The 25,367-nt window shown below is 55.6% G+C and overlaps 2 protein-coding genes across 2 annotated transcripts in view; both read right to left on the bottom strand.

Moving 5' to 3' along the window:
• Positions 1-2,558: 2,558 nt before the first annotated feature.
• On the bottom strand, positions 2,559-5,400 carry DPM2 (dolichyl-phosphate mannosyltransferase subunit 2, regulatory). The gene is made up of 4 exons (XM_030817892.1): positions 5,320-5,400; positions 4,936-5,025; positions 4,056-4,158; positions 2,559-3,289 (listed from the first exon to the last, which is right to left on the bottom strand). The coding sequence occupies exons 1-4, from the start codon at positions 5,320-5,322 to the stop codon at positions 3,231-3,233; spliced, it is 255 nt and encodes an 84-aa protein (XP_030673752.1). The 5' UTR covers positions 5,323-5,400; the 3' UTR covers positions 2,559-3,230.
• Positions 5,401-8,077: 2,677 nt separating this feature from the next.
• FAM102A (family with sequence similarity 102 member A) overlaps positions 8,078-25,367 on the bottom strand; it is a 40,418-nt gene continuing 23,128 nt past the window's right edge. The window contains exons 2-11 of the mRNA XM_030817893.1: positions 21,259-21,379; positions 21,029-21,058; positions 17,879-17,995; positions 15,827-15,873; positions 15,530-15,684; positions 13,137-13,241; positions 12,855-13,050; positions 12,265-12,386; positions 12,103-12,172; positions 8,078-10,728 (exon numbers count right to left, since the gene is read on the bottom strand). Coding sequence (XP_030673753.1) covers positions 10,683-10,728; positions 12,103-12,172; positions 12,265-12,386; positions 12,855-13,050; positions 13,137-13,241; positions 15,530-15,684; positions 15,827-15,873; positions 17,879-17,995; positions 21,029-21,058; positions 21,259-21,379 — 1,009 coding nt within the window. The 3' untranslated portion in view covers positions 8,078-10,682. The remainder of the gene's footprint in view (positions 10,729-12,102; positions 12,173-12,264; positions 12,387-12,854; positions 13,051-13,136; positions 13,242-15,529; positions 15,685-15,826; positions 15,874-17,878; positions 17,996-21,028; positions 21,059-21,258; positions 21,380-25,367) is intronic.

A 25,367-nucleotide genomic window follows, 5' to 3' on the forward strand; every position in this document is an offset into this window, starting at 1 on the left:
TGGGGCTATAGCCGCGTGCTACCATGCTGGGCTAATTTTTTTTTTTTTTTTTTTTTTTTTGAGACAGTCTGTCTCTGTCGCCAGGCTGGAGTGCAGTGGTGTGATCCCGGCTCAGTTCAACCTCCGACTCCCCGGTTCAAGTAATTCTCCTGCCTCAGCTTCCCGAGTAGCTAGGATTACAGGCATGCACCACCACATCCAGCTAATTTTTGTATTTTTAGTAGAGCCAGGGTTTCACCATGTTGGCCAGGATGGTCTTGATCACCTGACCTTGTGATCCGCCCACCTCAGCCTCCCAAAGTGCTGGGATTACAGGCATGAGCCACCTCGCCCAGCCATTTTTGTATTTTTAGTAGAGACGGGGTTTCACTATGTTGGCCAGGCTGGTCTCCAATTCCTGACCTCAAGTGATCTGCCCACCTTGGCCTCCCAAAGTGCTGGGATTACAGGCGTGAGCCACCGTGCCTGGTCAAGGTGTGCATTTTTGAAGGGCACTGGTTGTTATGCATAGTTGGACTGGTGGGGCCAGAGTGGGCAGGAGAAGCAGTGAGGAAGCCATCTGTGACTTAGGGCAGAGGATGGTGGCTTTGCATCAGGAAGGTGGCTAGAGGCCAGGTGAAAGGGGGAGGGAGAATTGATAAAGCTCAGGGTCCTGTGGATGGGGGGATAAGGAAGAAAGCCAGGTTAGGGACACAGTACACCAGTCACTAGAGGGGGCAGGGCATGAGGGAGAGAGCCAGATTTGGGAGAAGTCTGAGAATTCAGCTCATGAAAGTATGCATTTGAGTTTCCCACCATGGCATCCGATGAGGATGTCAGGTGGGCAGCTGGGCCATGTGCAGCGCATCGGGCCAGAGGTGAGCCTGGCGAGGGTGAGAAGGCTTGTGACACATCCCTGAGGAGCCCAGCATCGCATGGCAGAAGACGGCATGAGTGAGGCATCAAATAGCAGAATGATCATCACAGCCGGGCGTGGTGGCTCATGCCTGTAATCCCAGCACTTTGGGAGGCTGAGGCAGGCAGATCACCTGAGGTCAGGAGTTTGACACCAGCCTGGCCAACATGGCAAAACCCCATCTCTACTAAAAATACAAAAAATTAGCTGGGCGTGGTGCCAGGCACCTGTAATCCCAGCTACTCAGGAGACTGAAGTAGGAGGATCACTTGAACCCAGGAGGCAGAGGTTGCAGTGAGCCAAGATCGCGCCACTGCACTCCAGCCTGGGCAACAGAGCGAAACTCTGTCACAAACAAACAGAATGGTCATCACAGACATCAAGAAAGTGGCTGACAGTGGATCAGGGGATGTCACAGACCAAATGCAGCTGAGTCAAGCCAACATCCTTTGGATTTAAAGCGTGGACATCAACTGGGCACGGTGGCTCACGCCTGCAATCCCAGCACTTTGGGGGGCTGAGGCAGGCGGATAGCCTGAGGTCGAAAGTTCAAGACCAGCCTGACCAACATGGAGAAACCCCATCTCTACTAAAAATACAAAATTAGCTGGGTGTGGTGGCACATGCCTATAATCCCAGCTACTCAGGAGGCTGAGGCAGGACAATCACTTGAACTCAGGAGGTGGAGGTTGCAGTGAGCCGAGATCATGCCATTGCACTCCAGCCTGGGTAACAAGAGCAAAACTTTGTCACAAAAAAAAATTTAAAAAAATAAAGAGTGGACACCGCTGGTGGTCTCAGTGGCTGGAGCCTGCCTGGAGATGGGGACAGATGCTGAGTGCAGCAGGAGGTGAAGAAATGCAGGAGGCAGATGTGGGCCCCCTTTGGGGAGCTTGGTGGCGAAATGGACAGAGGGAGATACTTAGTGGGAAGTACTGGATTGATGGAGGGCCTGTAAGTGGGATCCCAGAGCACACTTAGGGAACAATGGGAGGATCCTGTGGAGATTTTTCTCACAACAGGGGGGGCCATCTGTGACCTCAGGCTCCCACTACAGTAGTTGGGGGTTGGGGGGTTAGGATCCAAGGCCCAAGTGGGCAGTTCTGCCTGTACTGGAGGACAGAGTGTGGAGCAGGTGGGGACAGGGCAGGTGTCTGTAGTTGGCCTCTTTTTCCTCTGTGATGAGGAAGATACCTCCACCAACTGGAAGAAAAGTGAAGGTCCCGGTTTGAGGAATGGGGGTTTACACTAGGTGCCGTGGCAAATGGGAGAGCCAACTGCCTGGGAGCGGTGGGACTGCTGGAAGGCTGGTGGCTGGGCCAGTCCAGCCAACCTGAACACAGAGCAGCCTTCGCTGCTCAGGGCCATGTTAAGTTGGGCTGTGGGGCTTTTAGGGGAGTGGCCCAAGGGTCCCTAAAGTAACAAATCCAACCTGGCCAAGCTGGCACAGGGGAGGCATGGCAGAGGGGTGCCAGGGCCTCCAATGACTCCCACCTGTGAGCTCCATTGGGTAGGAAGCACATCTGTCCCAGTCCCTGCTTTATCCCCAGCGCACAGGGTCAGGGCAGAAGGCCCCCGAGTCACCCCCTACTGTACAGGACCTCCTGACCCAAGACTGCTCCCAACCCGCTCCAGCCCCGACCCTGGGTAAACACGGCACAGAGATAAACACACAGTCAGTGTTTATTGGTCAGCCGTCCCAAATGGGCCAGCCCTGGGGCTTTGGGGCTGGGCCTCCATGACGAGCGGTCGGTCAGTCAGCGGCCCGGGGTGGCTGCCCTGAGCCCCAGGGCTGGTCTTGGGGTCTGTCAGTCCTTCCCCAGGCTTTCCAGGTCCAGAAGGCTTTGTGGGGTCTGGGGCTGTGTCAGGCTAAGGAAAGCTGCCTTGGTGGAGGAGCAGGGCTTGTGGAGAGAGGTCAGAGAGGTCACACATGCGGCCTTAGAACCTGCTAAGTCCAACGTCAGCATGTGACAAAGGGGAAGTGAGGCAAGACAGCAGAACCCAGGGGAAAAGGTGGCAGGGAGTCTGAGAGTGAGGGCGGGAGGACCAGCATCTTTGAGGCCCTGAGCAAGAAGGGGGTGACCGGAGTCTTGCAGGTATCCCTCCCTCCTAGTTTCTGGAAGTGGGAGTCAGGGAGGGGGCTCTAGTCAGTCAGGGGTAAGCTCCATGCCTTGGGGACTCTGCAGGGCAGGCAGGCTTGAGGAGCCACTGTGCCTGGACAGGTTCTGCAGGCTTGAGGAGCCACTGTGCCTGGACAGGTTCTGCAGGCTCCCCTTGGTCCCTGCGCTGGAGGGGAAGCAGAGAAGGGGCTGGCAGCCTCATCCCCGCGGGACCTTCACTGAGCCTTCTTGGTCACTCTCTTGCTCTTCAGCATCACGTAGGAGATGAACAGTCCTGGAATACATAGACCAGAAAGGCCACGTAAGATCTAAGCTCAGGGCTGCTGGGAGGCCAGGGCATGACATGGCAGAGCCACCCACACGCAGTGCTGTGAACCTACCCAACCACCCTCCAGGGAACCTGCTCATCTCCCTAGTCATTCGTCAAGCCATATGTCTACTCACATTCACTCAACAAACACCAACTGAGTGCCTGCCTCAGGCAAGATGCTGCATTTAGTGTTTTAGATTCCAAGGGGAACAAGATCCACCCATCTATCAATCACCCGGTCAACCACTTGTCCACCTACATACCTACCCACCTCCTACACCTCACCCACCCACCCATCCATCCACCCATCATCCAGGCACCCGGCTGTTGACTGACTCATCCAAATGACTTTCTGAGCACAACCTCAGTGCCACAGCCTGTTCTAGATGCACCGTAATGATGGAGACACAGTCCCCATCCCTAGGAAGCCATGAGATAGAGAGGTGCAGGAATTAGAAGCCAGGGTGACAAGAGGATGACTGAGGTGTGAGCAGAGTGATGATGGGCTTGGGGGCAGGAAAGAGGGGGACAGGTCACGGGAGTCCAAAAAGCCTGGGGCACCAGGAAACCCAGAGGTTACTGACTGGCAGCCTCGAAGGATGAACAGGAAAACCCCAGGGGTAAGTTTGGGGCAAGGAGCTTCCAGCAGTGCCAAAGTGTGGAAGCATGTTCAGAGGTGGGGTCCTCCCGAAACCTTGCCCGGGGTCAAGGGGAGGAGGTAATGACTTACCCACAAACAGGAGCAGCAGGAGGCCTGCAGCCAGTGGGATGGCGACAGCATAGGCTCGGGGCAGGAAATACTTGTGGATGACATGCTGACTGTCGATGAATGGCTGGCATCGAGGGCAGAGCTCTGGTGAGCCTTGCTTGCCTTGCCCAGCCCGCAAGCCCAAACATCCCACCTCCTCCATCTAAGGGGCTGACCTATTCAGAGCATTGGGACTGCATTTGCTTTTCTTTAAGATTATGGCATTGGGTGTCGTGGTTTGTTTCCTTCCTTAATTTCTTATTGGTATTTACCAGGCACTTGCTTTGGTGCCTGCCATAGGTTGGTGGTGGGGACAAGAGAACAGGGCACAAGAGACCTGCCCTAAGGCACTCACAGCCTAGCAAATGGTACATGAGGAATCCTCGACTGACTCCCAACCTGGGCCTCCAGGGCTTCTTCACTAATATTTTTTCTCTAAAGGATACCAAGTTCTGCACTTCCAGACACACTGCACTTCTTAAGCAATGACCAACAAGTTTTCCCACAAGAAAAAAATATCCTAAAGGCCTTCACAAACATCACTGGCGCTCGCCGTGCCTAAGAGTCAGCAGGCTAACCCAGAAGGAACAGAACTCCCCCCAAAAGTCAAAGCAAGCCGGAAACAGAGTTTTAAGTGTAGCGGCTAAGGATGCAATCTTGGGTCAGATCCTTCTCCCCTAGCCTCAGCTATCTCATCTATAAAATGCGGTACCACTGGCATCTTCCTCACAGAGTTGTTCTGGAGATTTCAAGAGATGAGGCAGGCAATGAAACCAGCGCCGTGCCTAGAGCCTATATAATAGTTGCTCTGGCGGTGCCAGGGCTCGAGGAAGGTGAGCAGCGGACGGGGAGAATGACATACCAAGAGAATCACCCAGGCGGTGTAGTAGGTGAAGATGATCAGGCTAACGGCGACGAGGCCGAGTCCCACCACCTGGTCTGTCCCCGTGGCCTGGAGAAAAGGGAGGTCTCAGCTGACGAAGTGACACTCTATTTCGGCGCACTAATGGAGGCGGGGCGTCGCGGCCCGATCACGGTCTAAGCTTCCCATTCAACAGATGCTAGAGGGCTGACTAGGGATCAGTTTCTAGGCTGGGAGAGAATGCCAGGCCTCCGCGTTGTCGTCTGTACAATAGTGGGGGCGGGAGAGCAATCCCCGTTCCAAGTGCCCATGCCCCAGCTCCTGAGCAGACCCGGGACCCCACCCCCAGACGCCCCTATCTCCGGCACACGGTACCAATCTCACCATTTCCCCGCGCGCTCAGCCACCGGAGCCGCAAGCCACATCCGCTTCCGGGTCTACGCTCTTCCGGCTTTGGACTGCGGAGCACGCCGGGAGTCGTAGTCCCCAGGCCTGCTCGGGCCCACGTCGTCGGAGACTAGCAGGAACCGCCTCCTGCCCTTTGCATATCGGGGAAGTGTAGTTCTCAAGAGCACTGTGGGGCCAGTTGCTGCCCGAATCTCTCTAGGGCATGGGACCGAGTTGGGGACCCAGACTCCCTGGCCTTCATGGCCACAGTCGTGTCGCCGCCCCACCAAAAGCCAATCTCTAAGTATCCCAGAGTCCCGGGGCCAGAGTGGGATGGGAGTGCGGGATCGGAAGTTCCATTTTTCAGATGGGAAAAGCGAGGCTCAGAGAAAGGTAGATCCCAAAACGAGTCAGTGGTGAAGCAGACACGGGAACCGGGGGCCCTACCTAGTCTGTAGGTGGGAGAGGTGCAGAGAACGTTCACTTTCCAGCCTAGGGTGGGCGGGAGAGCGTCTGTCCCTAGCCCGCATGGATGGGGAGGATTTGGATTGGTGGAGAGGAGGCGCCCTCCTCACCATCGCCCGGCCTCCCGGGCCATCCTTCGGATGTCCCCTCCCTTCCTTCACCGACTGCCTCTTGCGGCAGCCCAGACACGTTTCGGACCGGCACCCACGCACAGGCCCCTCCCCGGTCTTGGAAGGCCCTTCCTCTGAGAACAAAGGGATGTTGGGCCAGATCATCTTCCACGCTTCTTCAGCTCCGAGATAGGAACGCGGTCCCCCACCACTCACAGGCCGGCTGCTCCTCACCCATCCGGTCTCACTGGGACGCCACGTTCCTCAGGGAAGCCAGCCGGGAAGGTTTTTTTTTTTTTTGAGACAGAGTTCTATGTTATCCAGGCTGGTGTCGAACTCCTGGGCTCAAGCGATCTTCCCAACTCGGCCTCCAGAAGTTTACAGGCGTGAGCCACCGTGCCCAGCCTCCTGTGCCTTTTAATTCACTGATGCACTTGTTGATCCGGCCCTGTCAGCTCCAAGGGTAGGATCTGAGGTTGCTGCTGTATCCCTGGCACTCAGTGGAGGCTTGGCCCAAAGAGCGAGCTTTTTTTTTTTTTTTTTTTTCCCCCCGAGACGGGAGTCTCACTCTGTCGCCCAGGCTGGAGTGCAGTGGCATGATCTCAGCTCACTGCAACCTCCGCCTCCTGGGTTCAAGTGATTCTCCTGCCTCAGCCTCCCGAGTAGCTGGGACTACAGGCACGTGTCAACACGCCCAGCTAATTTTTGTATTTTTAGTAGAGATGGGTTTTCACCATGTTGGTTAGGTTGGTCTCAAACTCCTGACCTCAGGTGATCCGCCCGCCTCAGCCTCCGAAAGTGTTTGGATTACAGGCCTGAGCCACCGCGCTCGGCCCAAAGTAAGAGCTTTGAACCAGTCAGCTTTAAGATTCAGTGATTGTTTAGATCCTGGAGTACAGCATCTGGACTCCAGGCCTCCCTGAGGGGTTATGCGGAGACCTTTGGCCTGCTGTCCCCACCTGGGGGGTTTGGGGAGAGATGTGCTCTGAGCCTGGCATGGTTCGCTCCCTCTGGCATTTATCTCCTTGGCTGGTTGGAAGCCCATCTCCAACTATGGAGTCTGCCCTCCCAAAGCTGACAAGAGCAACTTTTTTTTTTTTTTTTTTGAGACGGAGTCTCGCTCTGTCACTCAGGCTGGAGTGCCATGGTGTGATTTTGGCTCATTGCAACCTCCACCTCCTGGGTTCAAGCGATTCTCCTGCCCTAGCCTCCTGAGTAGCTGGGATTACAGGCACCCACCGCCACGCCCAGCTAATTTTTCTATTTTTAGTAGAGATGGGGTTTCTTCATGTTGGTCAGGCTGACTTCAGGTGATCTGCCTCCTGCCTCAGCCTCCCAAAGTGCTGGGATTATAGGCGTGAGCCACTGCGCCCGGCCAAGAGCAACTTTTTTAAACCTACAGTCCAATTCTTTTCCCTTATCTCTCAGGAGACTTTGGGTTCAGCTAGGAGCCCACTTTTACCTCCCTCCCTGGCTGTGCATATAACAGAGGAAGGGGCAGAATCGGCCTTCAGGGTTTAAAGGGGCCATGAGTGGGGGTCAGCCCTGAGGAGGAGTGGGGTGAATGCTATCGTGGGATAGAGATGGAGCCCTGGTGGCCTGATTCCTCCTGGCCTGGCCAGTACCACTGAAGCTTCCTGCCACCTCCAAGCTTATTAAAGAACCAGAGTGACTTGCCTGTCCCAGAGAGACTTGGGACAGTCAGAAACAGGGGTGAGGGGCCCAGGGCAAGCCAACCCTGTAAACAGTGGCAGCCTGGGGCTTTAGTTTGGGAACACACTCACACCTCCTATAGGTCAGGCTGCACACTCGTGTTATTTGATAACCCCATCTGCAGGTGAGGAAACTGAGGCACAGTTATTTGTCCTCAGGCATGCTCCTTAGAGGCCACTTGATTGCAGAGAAGGTCTACAGGGCAGTGGTTAGAACTTGGCCCTGAAGACAGAGCTTTTGCTCCATTATGAGGCTGGCAGGTAACGGTCTTCTCAGTTTTCTCCCCAGGAATCTGGAACGAGGAAGGTGGTGATGATTGTGCCTGTAGCCAAGACCGGGAGAACCCTGGACCCCTACATCTTCCCCACCCCTGGAATGTCACTATACATGTCTGACTTCCTTCTGATGTTGCCTTTGACCCTAAAGTCAATATGATAAAGTAACAAGGTAAAAACAAAACAGCAAAAGAAACAAAAACCGAAACATTTAATTTTTTCTCCCCAAACCAAGACACTGACACTAGGCTGATTTCCCCTAACAATGTTATTTTCTACAACAGAAGCTGGGACAGAAGAACAAACACAGCCCACTCAAGTAGTGGTGGCAACATTCTATTAGAAAGAAGGGGAGTCAAAGAAAAAAAACCCCTCCCCCCATCTCCTTGATCACCTCCCTAAAGACAGAGGAGAACATGGACACCCTCCATCCTGGCAGACATGCCATGTGGTCAGTTTGTGTGGTAAACAGGGAAAAAAAAAAAAACCTAAAGATATTGTAGACCTTTATTTTCTTTAAATCTCCTAATAAAAACGTTAAACTTTCAAGAAGATTCCAAACTGACATTGCATAGACCAATTCCTTTCCAAAAATATCTCTGATATACTCTCCATCTCTCTCAATATATAGAATTTGAAGTCCAGGAGCTGTGGGCACCTGGTGGGAATTCACTGAGCTCAAGGGGACAAGAGGGCTGAGGACAGGGCTCCCACATGGGGACAACAAGGCCAGGCTTTCTGGCCTCTGGTTCCAGCCAGCATCAATTTGGTTGTGGTCAAATTCTCAGTCCAATCACCCTGGCCCAGGGCCCGGCGTGGGAGGATGTGGCAGGCTGTCTCCTTCTGGGGTTCCTGGTCTGGAGGAGTCTCCCCAACAGTGCCAAAGCCGGCTGTTTTCTGCCCAAAGCCCCAGAACTTTGAATGAGAGGCAAATCTACCCTGAATGCACTTCCCTCCTAGGCTGGGTGAGGTCACGCAGACACGGAAGGGCAGGACAGAACTCCCCATCTTCTGGGGGCCAATTTGTCTGGACACAGTGTGGTCAGCTTCCTTTTTAAAGTGCCAGTATCTGTGGGGCAGGAAGGGACTCTCAGGGCTGAGCAGGGCCTTCTCCAGCCCGAGCAAACACTCTGTCCCACCTCGGCAGGCACCTTCTAACATTCATTTTCTAAGGGTTAGGTGAGTAAAACAACAATAACAACAACAAATGCTAGAAATGCTCTGGTCCCAATGCCAGGGAGTTCCAAGACCAAGAAGCCCAACTCTCACCAGCAGGGGTAGATAGGGAACTAGGGAAGGAACCCTCCCAGCCTGGGGAGGGCACCTGCACCCCTCCCAGAGAGAGAAGCCCCCATCCCAGCCCCTCAGCTGGGCCCCAGCGCTGCTAGAACCAGCCGGCAGGTGGGGCAGAAAAGCAGCACCTCCCCTCACCAGGGGGAGGAGGCAATATTGAACCGTGAACTCAAGAAGAAAGACGGAAAGAAAAAATGAAAAAAGCTACAGGGCTAAGTAAACACCAGCCTGCTGGGTTTATACAAAATGAGTGAAATTTAAAAGGGGCAGGAGAGTTTGTCCAGGGACTGGCTGGCAGCCAGAACCCACCTTCAAGCAAGTTACAAGGACTTGCGGGAAAGTGCTGAGAGCAGAGGCTTTAGTAGGGGGCAGGGCCAGACTGCTCCCTGCTGGGAAAGCACACCCCTTAAAGGAGCCCTTCCCCCTTGCCCAGAACGGGGGATGCTTCCAGAGGAAGGCTGAGGCTTTTCTGGCAAGGAAGCCAGCTCCGGACCAGTCCAGCCACAGCCCACCTGCCTCTCTGGCATCCGCCCCAGTCTGGGCAGCTGACCCTGAGGGCAGAGAAGGACTTTGCTTGCTCCAACCTTCCTGCAGGAAAACCAGCTGCTCAGGACCCAGCCCTGGGCAGAGGGCACGGTCAGTGCTCAGACCTTTTTCAGCACGGGTCTCAGACCTGAGCTGGAGCTAACCGGAGGGAGAGGCAGCACCCGTTCCCGCCGGGCTGCTGGACCCTGGGCCTCTGACTGCACAGCAGGCAGTGACCAGGAGTCCTTGGGAAGGGGCTCAGGGAAGTGGAGGTGAGGGGCCAGCGGGGCTGTGCTGGGGGTGAGCATGTGCAAAGTGCAGGCTGCAAGGCAGCGGGAGGACATTTGCCGGGGGGAGGCAGGGGTCTCGATCTGGAGTGTGGGTGGGGTCTGAGGTCATGGCTCCCAGGAAGAGGCCGCCAGCAGGTCCCCCAGGACACAAGGAAGGGACAGCTGAAGCACTAAGCAGTCAGACAGTCACAGGTGGCAGGATTCCGGAGGCGGTCTGGCTCCCCCACCACCAGGGCAAGGGAAAAATGGAGCAAGGCCCCGCTGCTAAGACGTGACCAAAGCCAGCGCTCCTGGAGTGAGTGGGGACACAGGCAGAGACGCCCCTCAGCCACAGGCATCTCTACATTTAGGAGCCGCTGCATGTCCTCAGCCAGAGGGCTGGGTCAGTCTCCAGCAGCGCCGGTCCTGGCCAGCTTCTTCTTGCCCACACGCTGCACGGGCCCGCCTGGCCTGCCCTCTAGTGGTTCAGAGGAGAATATTCACAGTGGTGCCTGGGCCTTGGTGGGCCAGGAGGGTCCCAGCATGGATGGGAGGGCAATGGAATGATGCTACGGGGAATGTGGACTGGAGTGCATGGAGGAGGCATGGATGAGATGTGGCGCAGAGGTGATCTGAAGGGGAAGTTCTTCATGGAATGATGCAGGTCTGGACTCCAGAGAAAGCAGGACTCCAGCGCGGACACCTGCTCCTCAATGGCTTTCAATCACAACTGGCTCGTAGACCCCAGAAGAGACCCTGCAGGTGAGAGACAGGTCAGCATGTCCCCCTCGATACCCCATTTCCTGAGCGCTCCACTGGACCAGGCCTCTGGAGGTGTTTCACAAGCAGCTACTGTTAACCAGCCCCGTGTTGCAAAGGAGCTAAAACCGAGCCCCAGCGATGTAAGTCCCTTGTCCACAGTGACGCAGATAGTAAGCATCAGAGTCTATGGGGCCTGCAGAGCCCTTCCGGGCATGTCTGGCTGTGCCACCCCGTCCTCACGGTCACTTTGGCAGGGATTGACTACACCCTGCCCCACTTGACAGGTGAAGACACTGAGGCTCAGAGGGATGTGAGGGTGACCAAGAGGGCAGTGGGAAGTCAGGAAACCTGGTCAGCTCCTTTCCCTGCCGAGCCCAGGCCCAGCCCTGGAGTCAGGGACTCTCGGGGCTCAGCATGTAGCTGCTGTGATCTCGCTCCCAACCAGATTGGTTTCTTTCCCCAAGATGCTTCCTCATTTTCACAGGGGGCCAGGGAGGGGTGTGTTTACAAACCTGTAAGGAAGCCAGCCCCTCAGTTTCCTTCTTGCTCACCGCCCCCTCACCCCCACCCCAGAGCAGCCCAGGAGGCTACTGGGAGATGACGGCTGCCATTCCAGGCCGTGGCCAGCAGGAGTCAGCAGAGCAGCGTGAGAGGGTAGCCTCTGCGCAGCGGCCTGGCCATGCCTCTTCCCTGGGGATGTGGATGTTAGGCGGGTTCCCCACCTGCCCTCAGCAGCCTGCCTGTGGGAAGCTCATTCGCTCACTCGCTCATTCATTCGGTTAGCCAAAGCACATGGAGAGCCGGGCACACAGTCAACATGCTCCAAATGAATGCCTGTGACGCAGCACTCTATAAACTGTCGTTCCCGCAACTTTGGTCCCATCTACCCCCGCCATCTGTGGATGCTGTGTAGGCAGCAGCCTGCGTTGAACCAGGCCTTTGCTCAGGGCCTAGTGCCTAGCTGGTGCTAGGGAAAGATTTGTTCAGTAAACCCATGAGGCATCACCACCACCATTCTTCCCGAATCCCTGCAGCTGGGAGGAAAGGGAAGGGAGGGTTCTAAATAAACGCGTGTGAGGCCCCTGCCATGTGCCGAGCCCTGCACCAGGCATTGCCGGAGGTGACCCTGTGAACTGTGGGAACCCACTGAACCTGTCCGTGCCCTCACTGCCCCAGGCTCCCAGGTGAGGTGGTGGTGTCCACACCGCCTGACAGATGGGGAAAGGGAGGTTCAGAGACGTGACAGGCCCAGGGTCACACTGTGGCGACAAGATTTGGCGTTCAAGGCCAGGTGAATGGACTGTGGGGACTCTGCTCTCACCCCCAAGCCCCAGCCACCCTGACGACCCCTCCCTAAGCCTGCCCTACCTGGTGGCAAGCTGGATGCCGCTCAGTGTGGCGGAGCCATCGCGGCTCACGAACAGCCGGAGGTTGCTGTCTGTGGGGACAAAGGGGAGGATGGAGGCTGAGCGCGGCAGGGCCAGCCCTTGGAGCAGGTGGCCTCACCCCCACCAGCCCGGCACGGCTCACCCTCGGTGTTGCTGCCGTCTGTAAAGTCCTGGCTCTGCACGATCTTCTCCACGATGGCATCCGCATCAATCCGCGTGTCGTCCACCCAGGTCGGGTGGCTCTCCACCGAGTCCTTCTTCCGCCTGGGTCGGGTTGTGGGGGGACAAGTCACAACGGTCAGGGCAGTAACAGGTGCAAGCACAAAACGACAACACTAATGCCAGTCAGCTGCAGCGGCGCTCAGAATGTCCCTGTGCGCTCCGTGCTGTACTTCACTGAAACCTCGCATGCACAATAGGGTGCAGCTGCCATCATGAGCCGGTTTCATAGACGAGGATGCCAGGCAATGAGCAGGTAAGTCAGCTTCCTAAGGCCACCCAGCAGATCGTGCTCTTGTCCGATCCGCAAAACCGCAAGAGCAGCCATGAACAGAACCTGCTGCACGCCGGGCATGGCTGCACCATTCAGGGCCATCAGCTGGTAGAATCGTCACCACCCAACCCTCTGAGGTGGGGACCTTAGGGTCCCTGTGTTACAGGGAAAGAAGTGGAGGTTCAAGGCACCACCAGGAGGGGTCTGTTCTCCAGGGGGCACCAAGCAGTAGGCCTCACCTGAACGAGCGATCGGACAGATGCAGGGGCCGGGGTGGCCGCGGCGGCTTCTCCGGGGGACGGTGCTCCCGCTCACTGCCCTCAGGGCCCTCCACGGTCATGCCAAGGCCCCCAGAGGCGCTGCTGCTGGTGGACGTGTTGCGGCGGTGTGTCAGGTCTGACAGGCTGGAGGAGCGTGAATGCTCTGTGCTGTAGCCTGTCAGGGGCGACGCAGGGGAGCGTCATAACGGGGGATCCCGAGGAAGGAGGAGGCCGCGGGGGCAGGGCCAGGCAGCCACTCACCGGAGATCTTGGACTGCTGGCTGGCATAGCTGGAGTTGCGGGAGTGGCCAGAGTGGAACACCTCCTCAGGGCTGGACAGGTTCTGGTCGGGTTCCTCTGGCAGCCCTGGAAGGCAGGAAGGGGCAGGGGGTGAGGTGACAGGGGTCACCCAGTGCTGCTCACTGTCGCCCTTCACAATGTGCCCTCACAGAGCCTCCCATGGCAGGGCGCCATTTAACAGACTGAAAAACAGGTTCAGAAGAGCAGCAACCAGCCTGAGCCACAGGTCACCCTCCGAACCCAGGTCCCTTCATTTCACAGAGGGCACACTTGGGTAGGGTGCCCACCACAGGTCAGTGAGGAAGAAGAACGCTGAACAAAAACTGCCTCCACTACCCACAACCGCAGTGAGAGGTGCAGAGCTGGGAGCAGTGCTTGCTGGGGGTCTGGCCCAGTCTGGGGACGGGGAGGCTTCTCCAAGGAGACGGCCTTAATGGCAGACCTCCAGGACACATTGCTGGAGGGAGCCAGCTAAGGCCTCAAGAGGTCAAGGGCCTTCCAGGCACAGAGAACAGCATCGGCAGAGGCCCCAAGGCTGGAAGGGGCCTGGGTCAGCAGAGTTGGAGTGGAAGGGACATGGTGAGGGGGAGCAGTCTGGCCCAAAGGGACAGGCCCACAGTCCTGTCCCAAGTCACCCATAAGTCCAACTTCAAACAGACTTTCCTGGCACTCCCCAGCAGGAGGCAAAAGGGACTAGGTGGGACCTACCCAGGGCTCTGAGTACCCACCTGCCTTCCTGCCCAACACACCCCAGGCTGGCCTGTGTGCCCATCCATAACTATGTGGCTTTTCAAGTCCCCAACAGGTTCTCTGCATATGGGGGGAGGCCAGCTCCAGAGGCAAGTGGGCACTCAAGTCCCACCCTGCCTGGGGGAGGGGCCTCTTCTACTTCACACGAAGGCACCACCTGCGCTGGGGTGGCCTAGTCCCCAGACACATCTCTCTTCTGGGGAAGCCCATCCAGGGGCTGGAGAGAGTAATTGTGCTGGGAAGCCACCAGCTTTCTGTTCTGGGCCTCAGCTGGCTGGGTCTGCAGGGGAAAAGGGAGTGGAGGAAGGCTGGGCCCTTGAGGTCAGAGGGTCCCTCACCGCTCTCAGTTCCCAGAGGCAGAATCACTCGGCAAGCATCTGCTGGGCCACACGAGGCCTGTGCTCTAACTGATTCTGTGGGACAAATCAGGGTTGTCGCGTGACGCCTTGCTCACTAATCAGCCTGGGGGAGGTCCAAGGCTCATACCTCTGGGGGCCCTGCTTAGGGTTGAGGGGGCCCAGCAAACACTTGGGGGCAGGCCAGAGCCTCCTGTCCTGGCAGCACCCCCTCCTCCTAATTGCCACGCCATCTCCTCTGGGGGTTGGGGCTCGTTCACATTTTTCATAACATTAGTACCAGTGATAATTTAATGAAAACAGAGTGCCTGGCCGGGCGCGGTGGCTAACGCCTGTAATCCCAGCACTTCGGGAAGCCGAGGCAGACAGATCACGAGGTCAGGAGATTGAGACCATCCTGGCAACCATCCTGGCTGATATGGTGAAATCCTGTCTCTACTAAAAAAAAAAAAAAAAAGATTATCTGGGCATGGGCATGGTGGCGCTCGCCTGTAGTCCCAGCTACTCGGGAGGCTGAAGCAGGAGAAATGCTCGAACCTGGGAGGCAGAGGTTGCAGTGAGGCGAGATTGCACCATTGCACTCCAGCCTAGCGACAGAGCGAGACTCTGTCTAAAAAAACAAAAACAAAAAACAGAGTGCCCACTGAGTGCTTACCATGTGCTGGGCAGGTGCCCACATGTGGACAGTTAATCCCCACAGTGACCTGGGATGTAATTGCTATTACCAATCCCATTTTCCAAAGAACACTGAGACAGAGAGACGCAAACTGGCCAGTCAAGGTCATAGAGCACGTGGGAGAGCAAGAGCTCCCAGCATGTCCCTCTGCCAGGTATACTGTGCCTCACCCCCGAATACAGCTCAGACACCACATCCTCAGGGAAGCCTTTCCTGGCCCCGGATGGATCCCACCTTCTAGGCCTGTCTTCCCCAGCTTTTATCTTGTTTGCAGGTAGACATGCATTTATCTATGGCTTGATCGAGGCCTGTTTCTCCTGCTAGACTGCAGGGCCATGAGGATGGGAAGGCCACATCAGTCTCAGTCCAGGGCACTGCTGTGATCTCAGGGCCCAGCACCATAGCCAGCACGCACAAGGTGATCAGATCTCATCAGCCCAGCAGGAGCTTGCAAACACCCTCCCACCATCACTCTCCCCTCAGTCAGCGTCTCCCTGGGGACCTGGGCATGACATGGAGGTAAACCCCTCGGGCCGCTAGCAGGGGAGGGGCAGACAGATGAGGAACTGTACCTGAGCTGAGAATAGTGGGCCGGGCCTTGGGGGGCCGGGACCCAGTCAGGGAGTTGGTGCTGCTGCCACCACTGCTGGTCCCACCACCCTTACATGTCAGCTGCAGGGAGGAATCCTGGCCTGGGATGGAGATGGACTTGGCAGTAGATGGTGGCCTTGGGAAGACAGACAGGTGTGACTAGGGTGCCCCGCTTCAGGACCAGACGAAAACACAGGACACCCAGAATCCCTGTTCCTCCACCCCTAGTGCCCAGGACTGGGCTCCCACCCGCTCCCTAGGCCTGTGCCAGCACTCACGTCTTGAAGCAGGGGTCTCCAGAGAGCAGGAACATGCCAATGGTGACCTGTGGCGAGGGGAGCAATCAGCCATGCCCTGGCCACCCACAGCCCGCCTAGGCGCAGGGCCCCCTGCAGCCTTTCGGCTCTGGCCTCAGAAGGGCTTGGACTCCAATCCTGTCTCTCTGCCCCCTCCTGGCTTGGGGGCTCTGGCAAAGCCACCTAACCTCTCTGAGCCCAGTTTCCCTGTGTGGAGGACAGAGATGGTACCAAGGCCTGCCTGGCAGACCAGAGGGGAGGGCATAGCAAGGTGAGGCCTGGGCTCAGCCCTGCGCCTGGCAGAGTGAGTGGACTGCCGCCAGCTACAGGCCTAGGCAGTGAGCTTCTCCACACACTCACCCCCGGCCCTATGTAAGTAGCACAGAGCTCAACCGAGCAGGCAGGAGAGGGAAGAGGGCTCATGGGGCCTGGCACAGCAGGTGGCGGGCAGGGTTTGGTGAAAGTCTGACAAAAAAGCATGAAGCCATTGCAAACTAACAACAGCCCAAATGTGGCAAGATTTGGGCCCTAAAATCTAGGCTGAGATGGAGTGAAAGGCAGAGGATGAGCAGGTGGGAAAGAGGGGCACAGATCCTGAGGCCACCACTTATGAAAGGGTGACCACTCGGTTGAGGCTTTCGGCTGGACGCCGTGGCTCATGCCTGTAATCCCAGAACTTTGGGAGGCCGAGGCGGGCGGATCACGAGGTCAGGGGATCAAGACCATCCTGGCTAACACGGTGAAACCCCGTCTCTGCTAAAAATACAAAAAATTAGCCAGGTGTGGTGGCAGGCGCCTGTAGTCCCAGCTACTCGGGAGGCTGAGGCAAGAGAATGGCATGAACCTGGGAGGTGGAGCTTGCAGTGAGCTGAGATTGTGCCACTGCACTCCAGCCTGGGTGACAGCGAGACTGTGTCTCAAAAAAAAAAAAAAAAAAAAAGAGAAAGGGTGACCACTAGGTTGAGGCTTTCTATGGCTTATTCACTCGGCCATGAACACATCCTAGCGAACCCAAGGCTGTTGATGAGGGAACCAAGACTCAGACAGGGGAAGTGACTCCCAAGACCTTGCAGACAGGACGTGGAGGAGCTTCCTTTCAACCCAAGGCTACCTGGCCCCCAGGCTCCCTTGATCTGGCCTGAGGTGCACAGGGCTACTGTGCCTGTGCTTTTCAGCCTGACTGAGGCTGAAAGGCTCCAGCTCCCAGACAATCAGCCTGGACCCTTTCTGGCATCTCCGGTTCCCTCTGCAAAGGGTCTAGGAGACCCCAGAGCTCCTGTTCACCACCTCCTGCCCAGCTCTGCTCCAGATACCACAGGCTCTCTCTGGGTCCCCTTGCAGAGGCGCTGTTAGGACAGCCTGTTTTCCCGGCCAGGTGGAAGGTGTGGAAACAGAGGAAGAGAGGTGTGCTGGTGGTGACAGACACCCAGACATTTCTGTTCCCAAAAGGCCAACGAGGCAGCTGCCTGGGGGTGGGGCTGCCCTGTCCACCGGAAACCTGGCCCCGGGGCCCTCAGCAGCCATCATTTTCACTGATAATCCACTGGGGGCCAGGCTACCGCGTGTCACTTGGGGAAGGGTTAGGAGCTGGGCCAAGAAGTCAACTGGCTGGTGGTCAGGTGCCAGCTCTGTCTGTGACTCCAGGCAAATGACTTAACGTCTGTACCTTAACTCCCTCCCATTTGAAGCTGGGACTAATCAAAGATACCACGGCTCATGGGGCTGCTGTCAGGGGACCACGAGAGAAGAGAGGGCATGCAGTCAGCATGACGTGAACCCACTGCAGGCGCTTGCCAAACCCTGGAGACTGTCAGGGCCCCCTCCCTGACCTTGATGGGGAAACTGAGGCCAGCAGCGGAGCCAGGCCTCCCTCTGATAGTGGTTTCCTGATTCCAGGGCTCGCACCTTCCCGATGTCTACCTGTTCAGGTAAGGCCTGTATTTTTAACAACCCTCCTCCAGGGGGTTCTGATGAGCAGCCTGGTTTGTCCCCATCCCGTGGTCAGGGTGGCAGAGGTGGCAGGATCCCTGGTACCTTAAGGATGGAGTTGTCCTGGCGAGTGTTCTTCGTGTCATATCCCTCGAGCAGGCAGCAGCGCACCGTGGAGCCCGAGCCCGCAAACTCTGCCAGGTTCAAGTCAGCGAAGCCCAGCTAGGAGGTAAGAGGAGCGTGTGGGAGGGCTGAGGGAGTGTGGGCTCCTGGCTGGCAGAAGCCCAGAAGGGTAACTTGGCAAGAGTTGGGGAGGGAGACAGACAAAGCCCCTGGGCCCGCCCCACAGCCTCGACTGACTGTTGCATAACTGGGACCCAAGGACAGAGGCCCCGGGTCGGCAGCACCAACATGGCAAAGCCAGGAGCTCACATCCCTGAGCTGCACAAAGCACCCTTTGTGCCACGTCCCGGCGTGCACCGGGGCCAGTGCGCCTGACATGAAAGGACATTGTTGTCCGTGACACAGATGCATTGTTCCCTGGGAAACAAGGCCGTGCTGTCGGGAGCTGCCGGGTCAGCAGGCAGGGGAGGAGGGAAGGCCTGTGGGAAGTGAGTGCTGGGGAAAGTGATGGGACACCCCCACAGGGGTTGGGAAGGGAGGGGCACTGCAGGATGAGCAGGAGCCCCAGGGAAGGCGCCCTGGTAGAGGCCAGAGTGAGGGGCTACTGGGCAGAGCTCAGGGTCTGAACAGGCCCTCGGGAACTCTGTACAGAGGATCGAGGGATGGGGAGGGAAGTGGGAGTAAGTGCAAAGAGGGCATGCACTAAGAAGGCCCTGTGGATGGTGGCCAAGTCTGCTAGACCTGGAGGGGAAAGTGAGGTTGAGACGAGGTGGTGCCAGGCTTGGGGACTTGGAAGACATCTCCAGTTCCCTCTGCAAAGGTTCTAGGAGGCCCCAGAGCCTCTGCTTACCATCTCCTGCCCAGCTCTGCTCCAGATACAACAGGCTCAGAAGAGATAGATGATGAAATGTTTGAACCAATGTTTGAACCCAACCGAACCAATCAGGGATGGGTGTCAAGTAACTGCTGCCTGCAAGTCTCTATTGCAGTGTTCAGGGCACACGCTCCAGAATCAGGGAATTGGATTCAGATCCTAGCCCCGCCATGGACTCAGACTGATCCCCATTTTACAGATGAGAAAACTAAGTTCGCAGAGGCCAGGCGCGGTGGCTCACACCTGTAATCCCAGCACTTTGGGAGGCCGAGGCAGGCGGATCATGAGGTCAGGAGATCAAGATCATCCTGGCAAACACGGTGAAACCCCGTCTCTACTAAAAATACAAAAAAAATTAGCCGGGCGAGGTGGCAGGCACCTGTAGTCCCAGCTACTCGGGAGGCTGAGGCAGGAGAATGGCGTGAACCCGGGAGGCGGAGCTTGCAGTGAGCCGAGATCGTGCCACTGCACTCCAGCCTGGGCGACAGCGAGACTCCGTCTCAAAAAAAAAAAGAAAAAGAAAACTAAGTTCAGGGAGGGGAAGAAGCTTGCCCAGGGCCAAACAGCTAACCCAACAGAGACAGGACTGAAACTAGGCCCGATCAGCGCCACGTCCAGCCACTTCTCAGGGCCTCAGTTTCCTCCTGTGTATAATGGGAGTAAAGCCTGCAGTGGGAGTTCAATTACAGAACAGAAGGGAAGGGGCCTGGCAGTGCCTGCCACGTGCTGGGTGCCTGGTAAATGTTTGCCAGTGGAGGCGAGATGCTCCCAGGTGTTTGCTGGTAATTCCTCTCCTGGCTACACAACTGTCCTCACCCATGTGAATCAGAGAAATTTCCACTGTGACAGCACCCTCCACAGCCTGGTTCTAGCCATATTGTCCTCTGCTTCTGGAGAGGGACGTCAGCGCCCCAGGCCAGGGCAGAGTGCACGGCCCAGCCGGCTGAGTTCCTGAGCTCCGGTCAGTGGGAAGGGCCGCGCCCTGTACAGCACCTCCCTCGGGTGAGAGGTGAGGCGAAGGCATTTCCCCTCCCAGCTGATGAAGCCCACCCTCCTGCCACTGGGCTAAGTCTCCCAGGAGCTGAGGAGGGGAGGCCAAGAGTCCACCATGCAGAAGAGGGATGGAAGGCAGAGCAGGCTTATTCAAAGCCAGAGCTGTCTTCTCTCTCTTTGCCCAGTAGAAAAGCTCTTATTAATACTATGTAGGGCTGAACTGTCTGTGGGTACAGTGAAACCCTCGTAACAATCCACATGTCCAGCAGCAGGGCTGGCTGAGTCAACCATCGCCAGCCATGCCATGGGACACTGCTGCCATTAGAAAGCACATGGAAATTTGTGATAACACAAAAAGATGCCCAGGATGGATTAAGTAAAAAACCAAGCTGCAAATCTGTTTATTTATTTATTTATCTGGAGGCAGAGTCTCACTCTGTCACCCAGGCTGGAGTGCAGTGGCGCGATCTCGGCTCTCTGTAACCTCTACCCTCCCGGGTGCAAGCGATTCTTGTGCCCCGGCCTCTTAAGTAGCTGGGATTACAGGCGTGCACCACCACACCTGGTTAATTTTTTTTGTATCTATAGTAGAGACGAGGTTTTGTCGTATTGTCAAAGCTGGTCTTGAACTCCTGAGCTCAGGCAATTTGCTTGCCTCAGTCTCCCAAAGTGCCAGGATTATAGGCATGAGCCACCATGCCCAGCCGTACTCGGGAGGCTGAGGGAGGAGAACTGCTTGAACCCAGGAGTGGGAGGTTGCAGTGAGCGAAGATTGTGCCATTGCACTCCAGCCTGGGCGACAGAGCAAGACTCTGTCTCCAGAGGAAAAAAAAAATCATATTGTTTGCATGCACTTCAGTACACACAGAGGGTGCTCATTTTGCATTTCTTTAAACCACATGCATACATGTTATTTGCTGCTCTCTTTGTATGGTATATTTCCTTTTTTTCTTCTTACAAGGTCTGGAAAGGTCTTAATCTATCCCAATAATGGGGTCCCAGAAAGAAGCCTGGAGAGAGGAAAGGGGACAGATACTGGCCCTTTTGCTCTGTGAACTTCTGTACCACTTATATTGCAACAACCACATGCCGCCTTTATATTGAGTGCAAAGGCCATCAATAAAGATATTTCTAAAAAATAACATATCTCAGGTAGGGCTGAGTGTCTCTTGCTTGTGGCAGAGAAGGGGCTGGAGGCTTCCCTTGTGCCTGTCCCGTGCCGCCCCCCATTCCATCCCACTACCCCTTCACACAGCCCCTCTTACCTTGGAATAAGCCTTCCCGCCTTTCAGCTCCTGCACAGGGAGGGAGACACGAGCAGCAAGTTGACTGGGGAATCCCAGGGACCTCATGCATCTCCCCCAGTCCCCGCAGATCTGAGGGGAGGAGGGCAAGGGGCAGAGCAACTCACCCCATTTTCAGCTGGGGGTGCGGACTCATGAGGGGAGGGGCCTACAGCCCAGCCCAGCAGCCCCACATGCGCCCTTGGCCTCACCTTGCGCACAGACACGCGGAAGACACAGGGGTCCAGCAGGCCGGTGGCCGGGTTAGCACTCATCTTACACACGAAGGTGAACCTCTTTCGCCACCGCACGCAGTTCTCCTGTACCTCCTCCCTGCGGGCCAGAGGCGACAGGTGAGCACAGGCACACACATCCGCGCCAGGGGACCCCATGTGGTACCAGGGACATGGCAAGAGCCCTGCCCATTGGGAGTGAGGCGGTGGGAAGCTTCACTTTCACTCTGTGTCACAAAGTAGCTGTGTTTTCACCACAAGAATGTACTCGTGTAGTTGTTGTAAAAACAACAGCAAAAACGTAGTAAAAATGAGACAAACACAAGGCAGGGGTGAGGTGAGCTAGGGCAGCTGTCCCTCCCCAGGAAGCCTGGCAACTTGCAGAGCCTCCCTCTGCCCCCAGCGCTGCTCCCGCCACCTTGCTCTGAGACCTTGGGCAGTTCCCTGCACTGCCATTACCTCCTCCAAAGCCAGGCTCTGCCAACTGCCTCGTGACCCTCACAGCGGTCTTAGGCTGGACTACTCAGCCCATTTCACAGATGAAGAAACCGAGGCCAGGGAAGCTGCCCCACACCTCCCAGCCAGTAGATAGCTGAGCTGGGCCTGAAGCCTGGTTCCTCCTGACTCCAGAGCCCCCTTCTTCATCACTAATAACAACAATGGCAATAGTAACAATAGCCGATGCCCACACAGTGCTTCCCATGTGCCAGGCGCTGTTCAAAGAACTTCACAAGAGCCAGCAGGCCCTGGAGCCTGCTCCAAGTGCCAGAGAAAGGGGGTCATGCCAAACCTTTCCAACCTCTGTCTAGAGCAGCCACATCATCAGCTCAATCCCCAGTCAAAGAAACCGGGGGCCCGGAGGCTAAGACCCTCACCTGAGGCCCACCACAGGTAAGAGCAGAATGGGGATTAACCCAAGCAGCTGGACTCTGGGTGCGGAGACAGCTACCTGGGGGCTTCAGCTTCACCAACACTAAGCAGAGGGCTCTGGTCTTCTAGCCCCCCGGTTCCTCCTGAGTTGGAGAGCATGACCATGCTGAAAAATTCAGCACCCCTTTACTGGAGAGATGCTTTGTGCTCTGGGGGTGAGTGGGAGCCAGTGGCAGCAGCTCATCCAAGCCCCTCCCAACTGCTGCGGGGGCCTTGGCAGGATCTGGGGGTGGCAGCGGCACGTGGCAGAACCGAGCTATGCATCCCCGAGCAGCTCCCCATCTCCATACAGCCTGCCTGGCAGAGCCCATGCTCAGGAAGGGGCGGCCAGGGAAGGGAGGAGACAGTGTGAGAGACGTTATCTCCAGCTCATCCCACCTAACCAGAACCGCCAAGAGGACAGCTAAGGAAGTGACCCGAGGAGAGTGGGTTAACTGCCAGATCGAGGCCTCAGGGCAGAGGGTCAGAGAGGGCTGCAGCCAAGCCTCCCCTGAGCATCGCCAGGTTTGCTTTGCAAGGCAGCCTCGCAAGGTGGGCTCTATGCCACCCCTTCTACTGCTGAGGGCACTGAAGCTCCAAGAGAAGGCCACCCTACCCGCCACTCGAGCTCACATCCCCAGTGATTGACAAAGCAGGATTTAAACCCAGGACTGTATTACTTCAGAGTCAGGGCTCTCAGTCGCCACTTTGGCTCAGGAGCCCGGGAAAGCCTGGCAAGGAGAACCCGTGGCGTTGTGGGGCCTGCAGTACCCTGCTCTGCCCCGAGGCACCGCTCAGGTCTCTAAGTGCCAAGCAGGTACTGGGATGAGCCACTGCAGACTGTATTTACCCAGTGATGACTCAGTGTCACCAGGAGAGGGTGGGGGAACGGGTGAATCAGGGAAGGTGACATTCAAGCTCAGGATAGAATGAGCCTGGGGAGTAACCAGGTGGAGGAGACAGTTCCAGAGAGAGGAAACAGCATGAATGAGGGAGTCCCGTTTCCTTAGCCAATGAAAGCCCCTAAGCCTCACTTTCTATGAGGAGCCCCCTCCAGGCTCCACAAGGCTTTGAGGATGTGACCAAGGCTTACCCTGTGCTCCTGCCAAGGCGGTGACAAGGGCCAACAGCGCAGGCAGACCTGGGCCATACCCTGCACACTCACTGGGGCACACCGCCCCTGTCGTGGCCACTGTTGTGGGAGCACTGAGTGAAACAAATCCTGCGAAGTGCCTGGCCTGGTGAAGGCTCTGTGATGTCACCAGAATGCACCTAGCTTGTTAGGAGGGTGAGCTCCAACAACCCTCTGCAACCAAGACTGGGGACAAGCAGAAAAGGTCAGGGCTGAAGACGGGAGGAAGGGACAGATCTAATCCCTATAGGCAGGTGCCACGGGAGTGGGGGCCCTAGGCTGGGGGCATCACCTGAGCCCAGTCATGCTGGCTCCACTTATACATTCATTCATGATGATGATTCATTCATCATCAAACAACTGAGCACCAGTGTGTGCCAGGCCCTATTCTAGGCACTGAGACCACAGCAGTAACCAGCTTACATTCTGGTGGGAGGAGAAAGAAGAAGACCCAATAAACAAGAAAAATACCTAGTAGTGGAAAGGAAGAACTAAAACTATATTAACAGATGACTTGATCTTTTATACAGAAAACCCTTAAGGAATACACTAAAAAACTATTTTGTTTTATTTATTTATTTTTTTGAGATGGAGTTTTGCTCTCATTGCCCAGGCTGGAGTGCAAGGGCATAAACTCAGCTCACTGCAACCTCTGCCTCCCGGGTTCAAGCAATTCTCCTGCCTCAGCCTCCCGAGTAGCTGGGATTACAGGTGCCCACCACCACGCTCGACTTACTTTTCTATTTTTGGTAGAGACGGGGTTTCACTGTGTTGGCCGGGCTGGTCTTGAACTCCTGACCTCATGTAATCTGCCCCCCCTTGGCCTCCTAAAGTGCTGGGATTACAGGCATGAGCCACCACACCTGGCCATTATTATTATTATTATTTTTTGAGACAGAGTCTCACTCTATTGCCCAGGCTGGAGTGCAGTGGCATGATCTCGGCTCACTGCAACCTCCACCTGCTGGGTTCAAGTGATTCTCGTGCCTCAGCCTTCTGAGTAGCTGGGATTACAGGCATGTACCACAACACCTGGCTAATTTTTGTGTTTTTAGTAAAGATGAGATTTTGCCATGTTGGCCAGGCTGGTCTCGAACTCCTGGCCTCAAGTGATCCATCTGCCATGGCGTCCCAAAGTGCTGGATTATAGGCATGGGCCACAATACATGATACCTGGCCTCATACATGATTACAGGTGTGGTGGCTCATGTATGTAATCCTAGCACTTTGGGAGGCCGAGGTGGGCATGGATCACTTGAGGTCAGGTAGCTATAGTTCCAGCTACTCGGGAGGTTGAGATGGGAGAATCTCTTCAACCCAGGAGGCAGAAGTTTCAGTGAGCCAAGATCAAACCACTGTACTCCAGCCTGGGCAACAGAGTGAGACCCTGTCTCAAACAAACAAACAAACAAAGAACAAAAAAATAAATAAATAAAAATAAAAATGCATGAGTTCAGAAAAGTTGCAGGATACAAGATCAATATACAAAAATCAATTCTTTCTATATATTGGCAAACATTTACAGTGAAAAGAAGAAAGCAATTCCATGTACAACAGCATCAAAAAGAAAAAAATACATAGGAATAAATTTAATAAAGTACAAAATACACACTCTGGAAAACTACAAAACATTGCTGAAAGAAATTAAATATCTAAATAAGTGGAAAGACATCCCATGCTCATGGATTGGAAGACATGTTGTTAAGATGATACTCCCAAATAGTTCTAAAATTCATCACAATCCCTATCAAAGCCCCACGCTGGCTTCTTGGCAGAACTTGACAAACTGATCCTAAACTTTACATGGAAATCCAAGGGACCAGAATAGTCACATAATCTTTAAAAAGTAAAACATAATTTAAAAATTCACACTTTTGATTTCAAAATATCTACAAAGTTACAATAATCAAGAAAAGGTGGTCCTAGCATGAGGACAGACACAAATGGAATACAACTGAGATTATCCAGTTTACAAAGGTTTAGAAATAAACCTTAGAGACCAGCCTGGCCAACACGGCAAAACCACATCTCTACTAAAAATACAAAA

Source organism: Nomascus leucogenys, chromosome 8 (assembly GCF_006542625.1).
Source record: "Nomascus leucogenys isolate Asia chromosome 8, Asia_NLE_v1, whole genome shotgun sequence".
Classification (NCBI taxonomy): Eukaryota; Metazoa; Chordata; class Mammalia; order Primates; family Hylobatidae; genus Nomascus; species Nomascus leucogenys.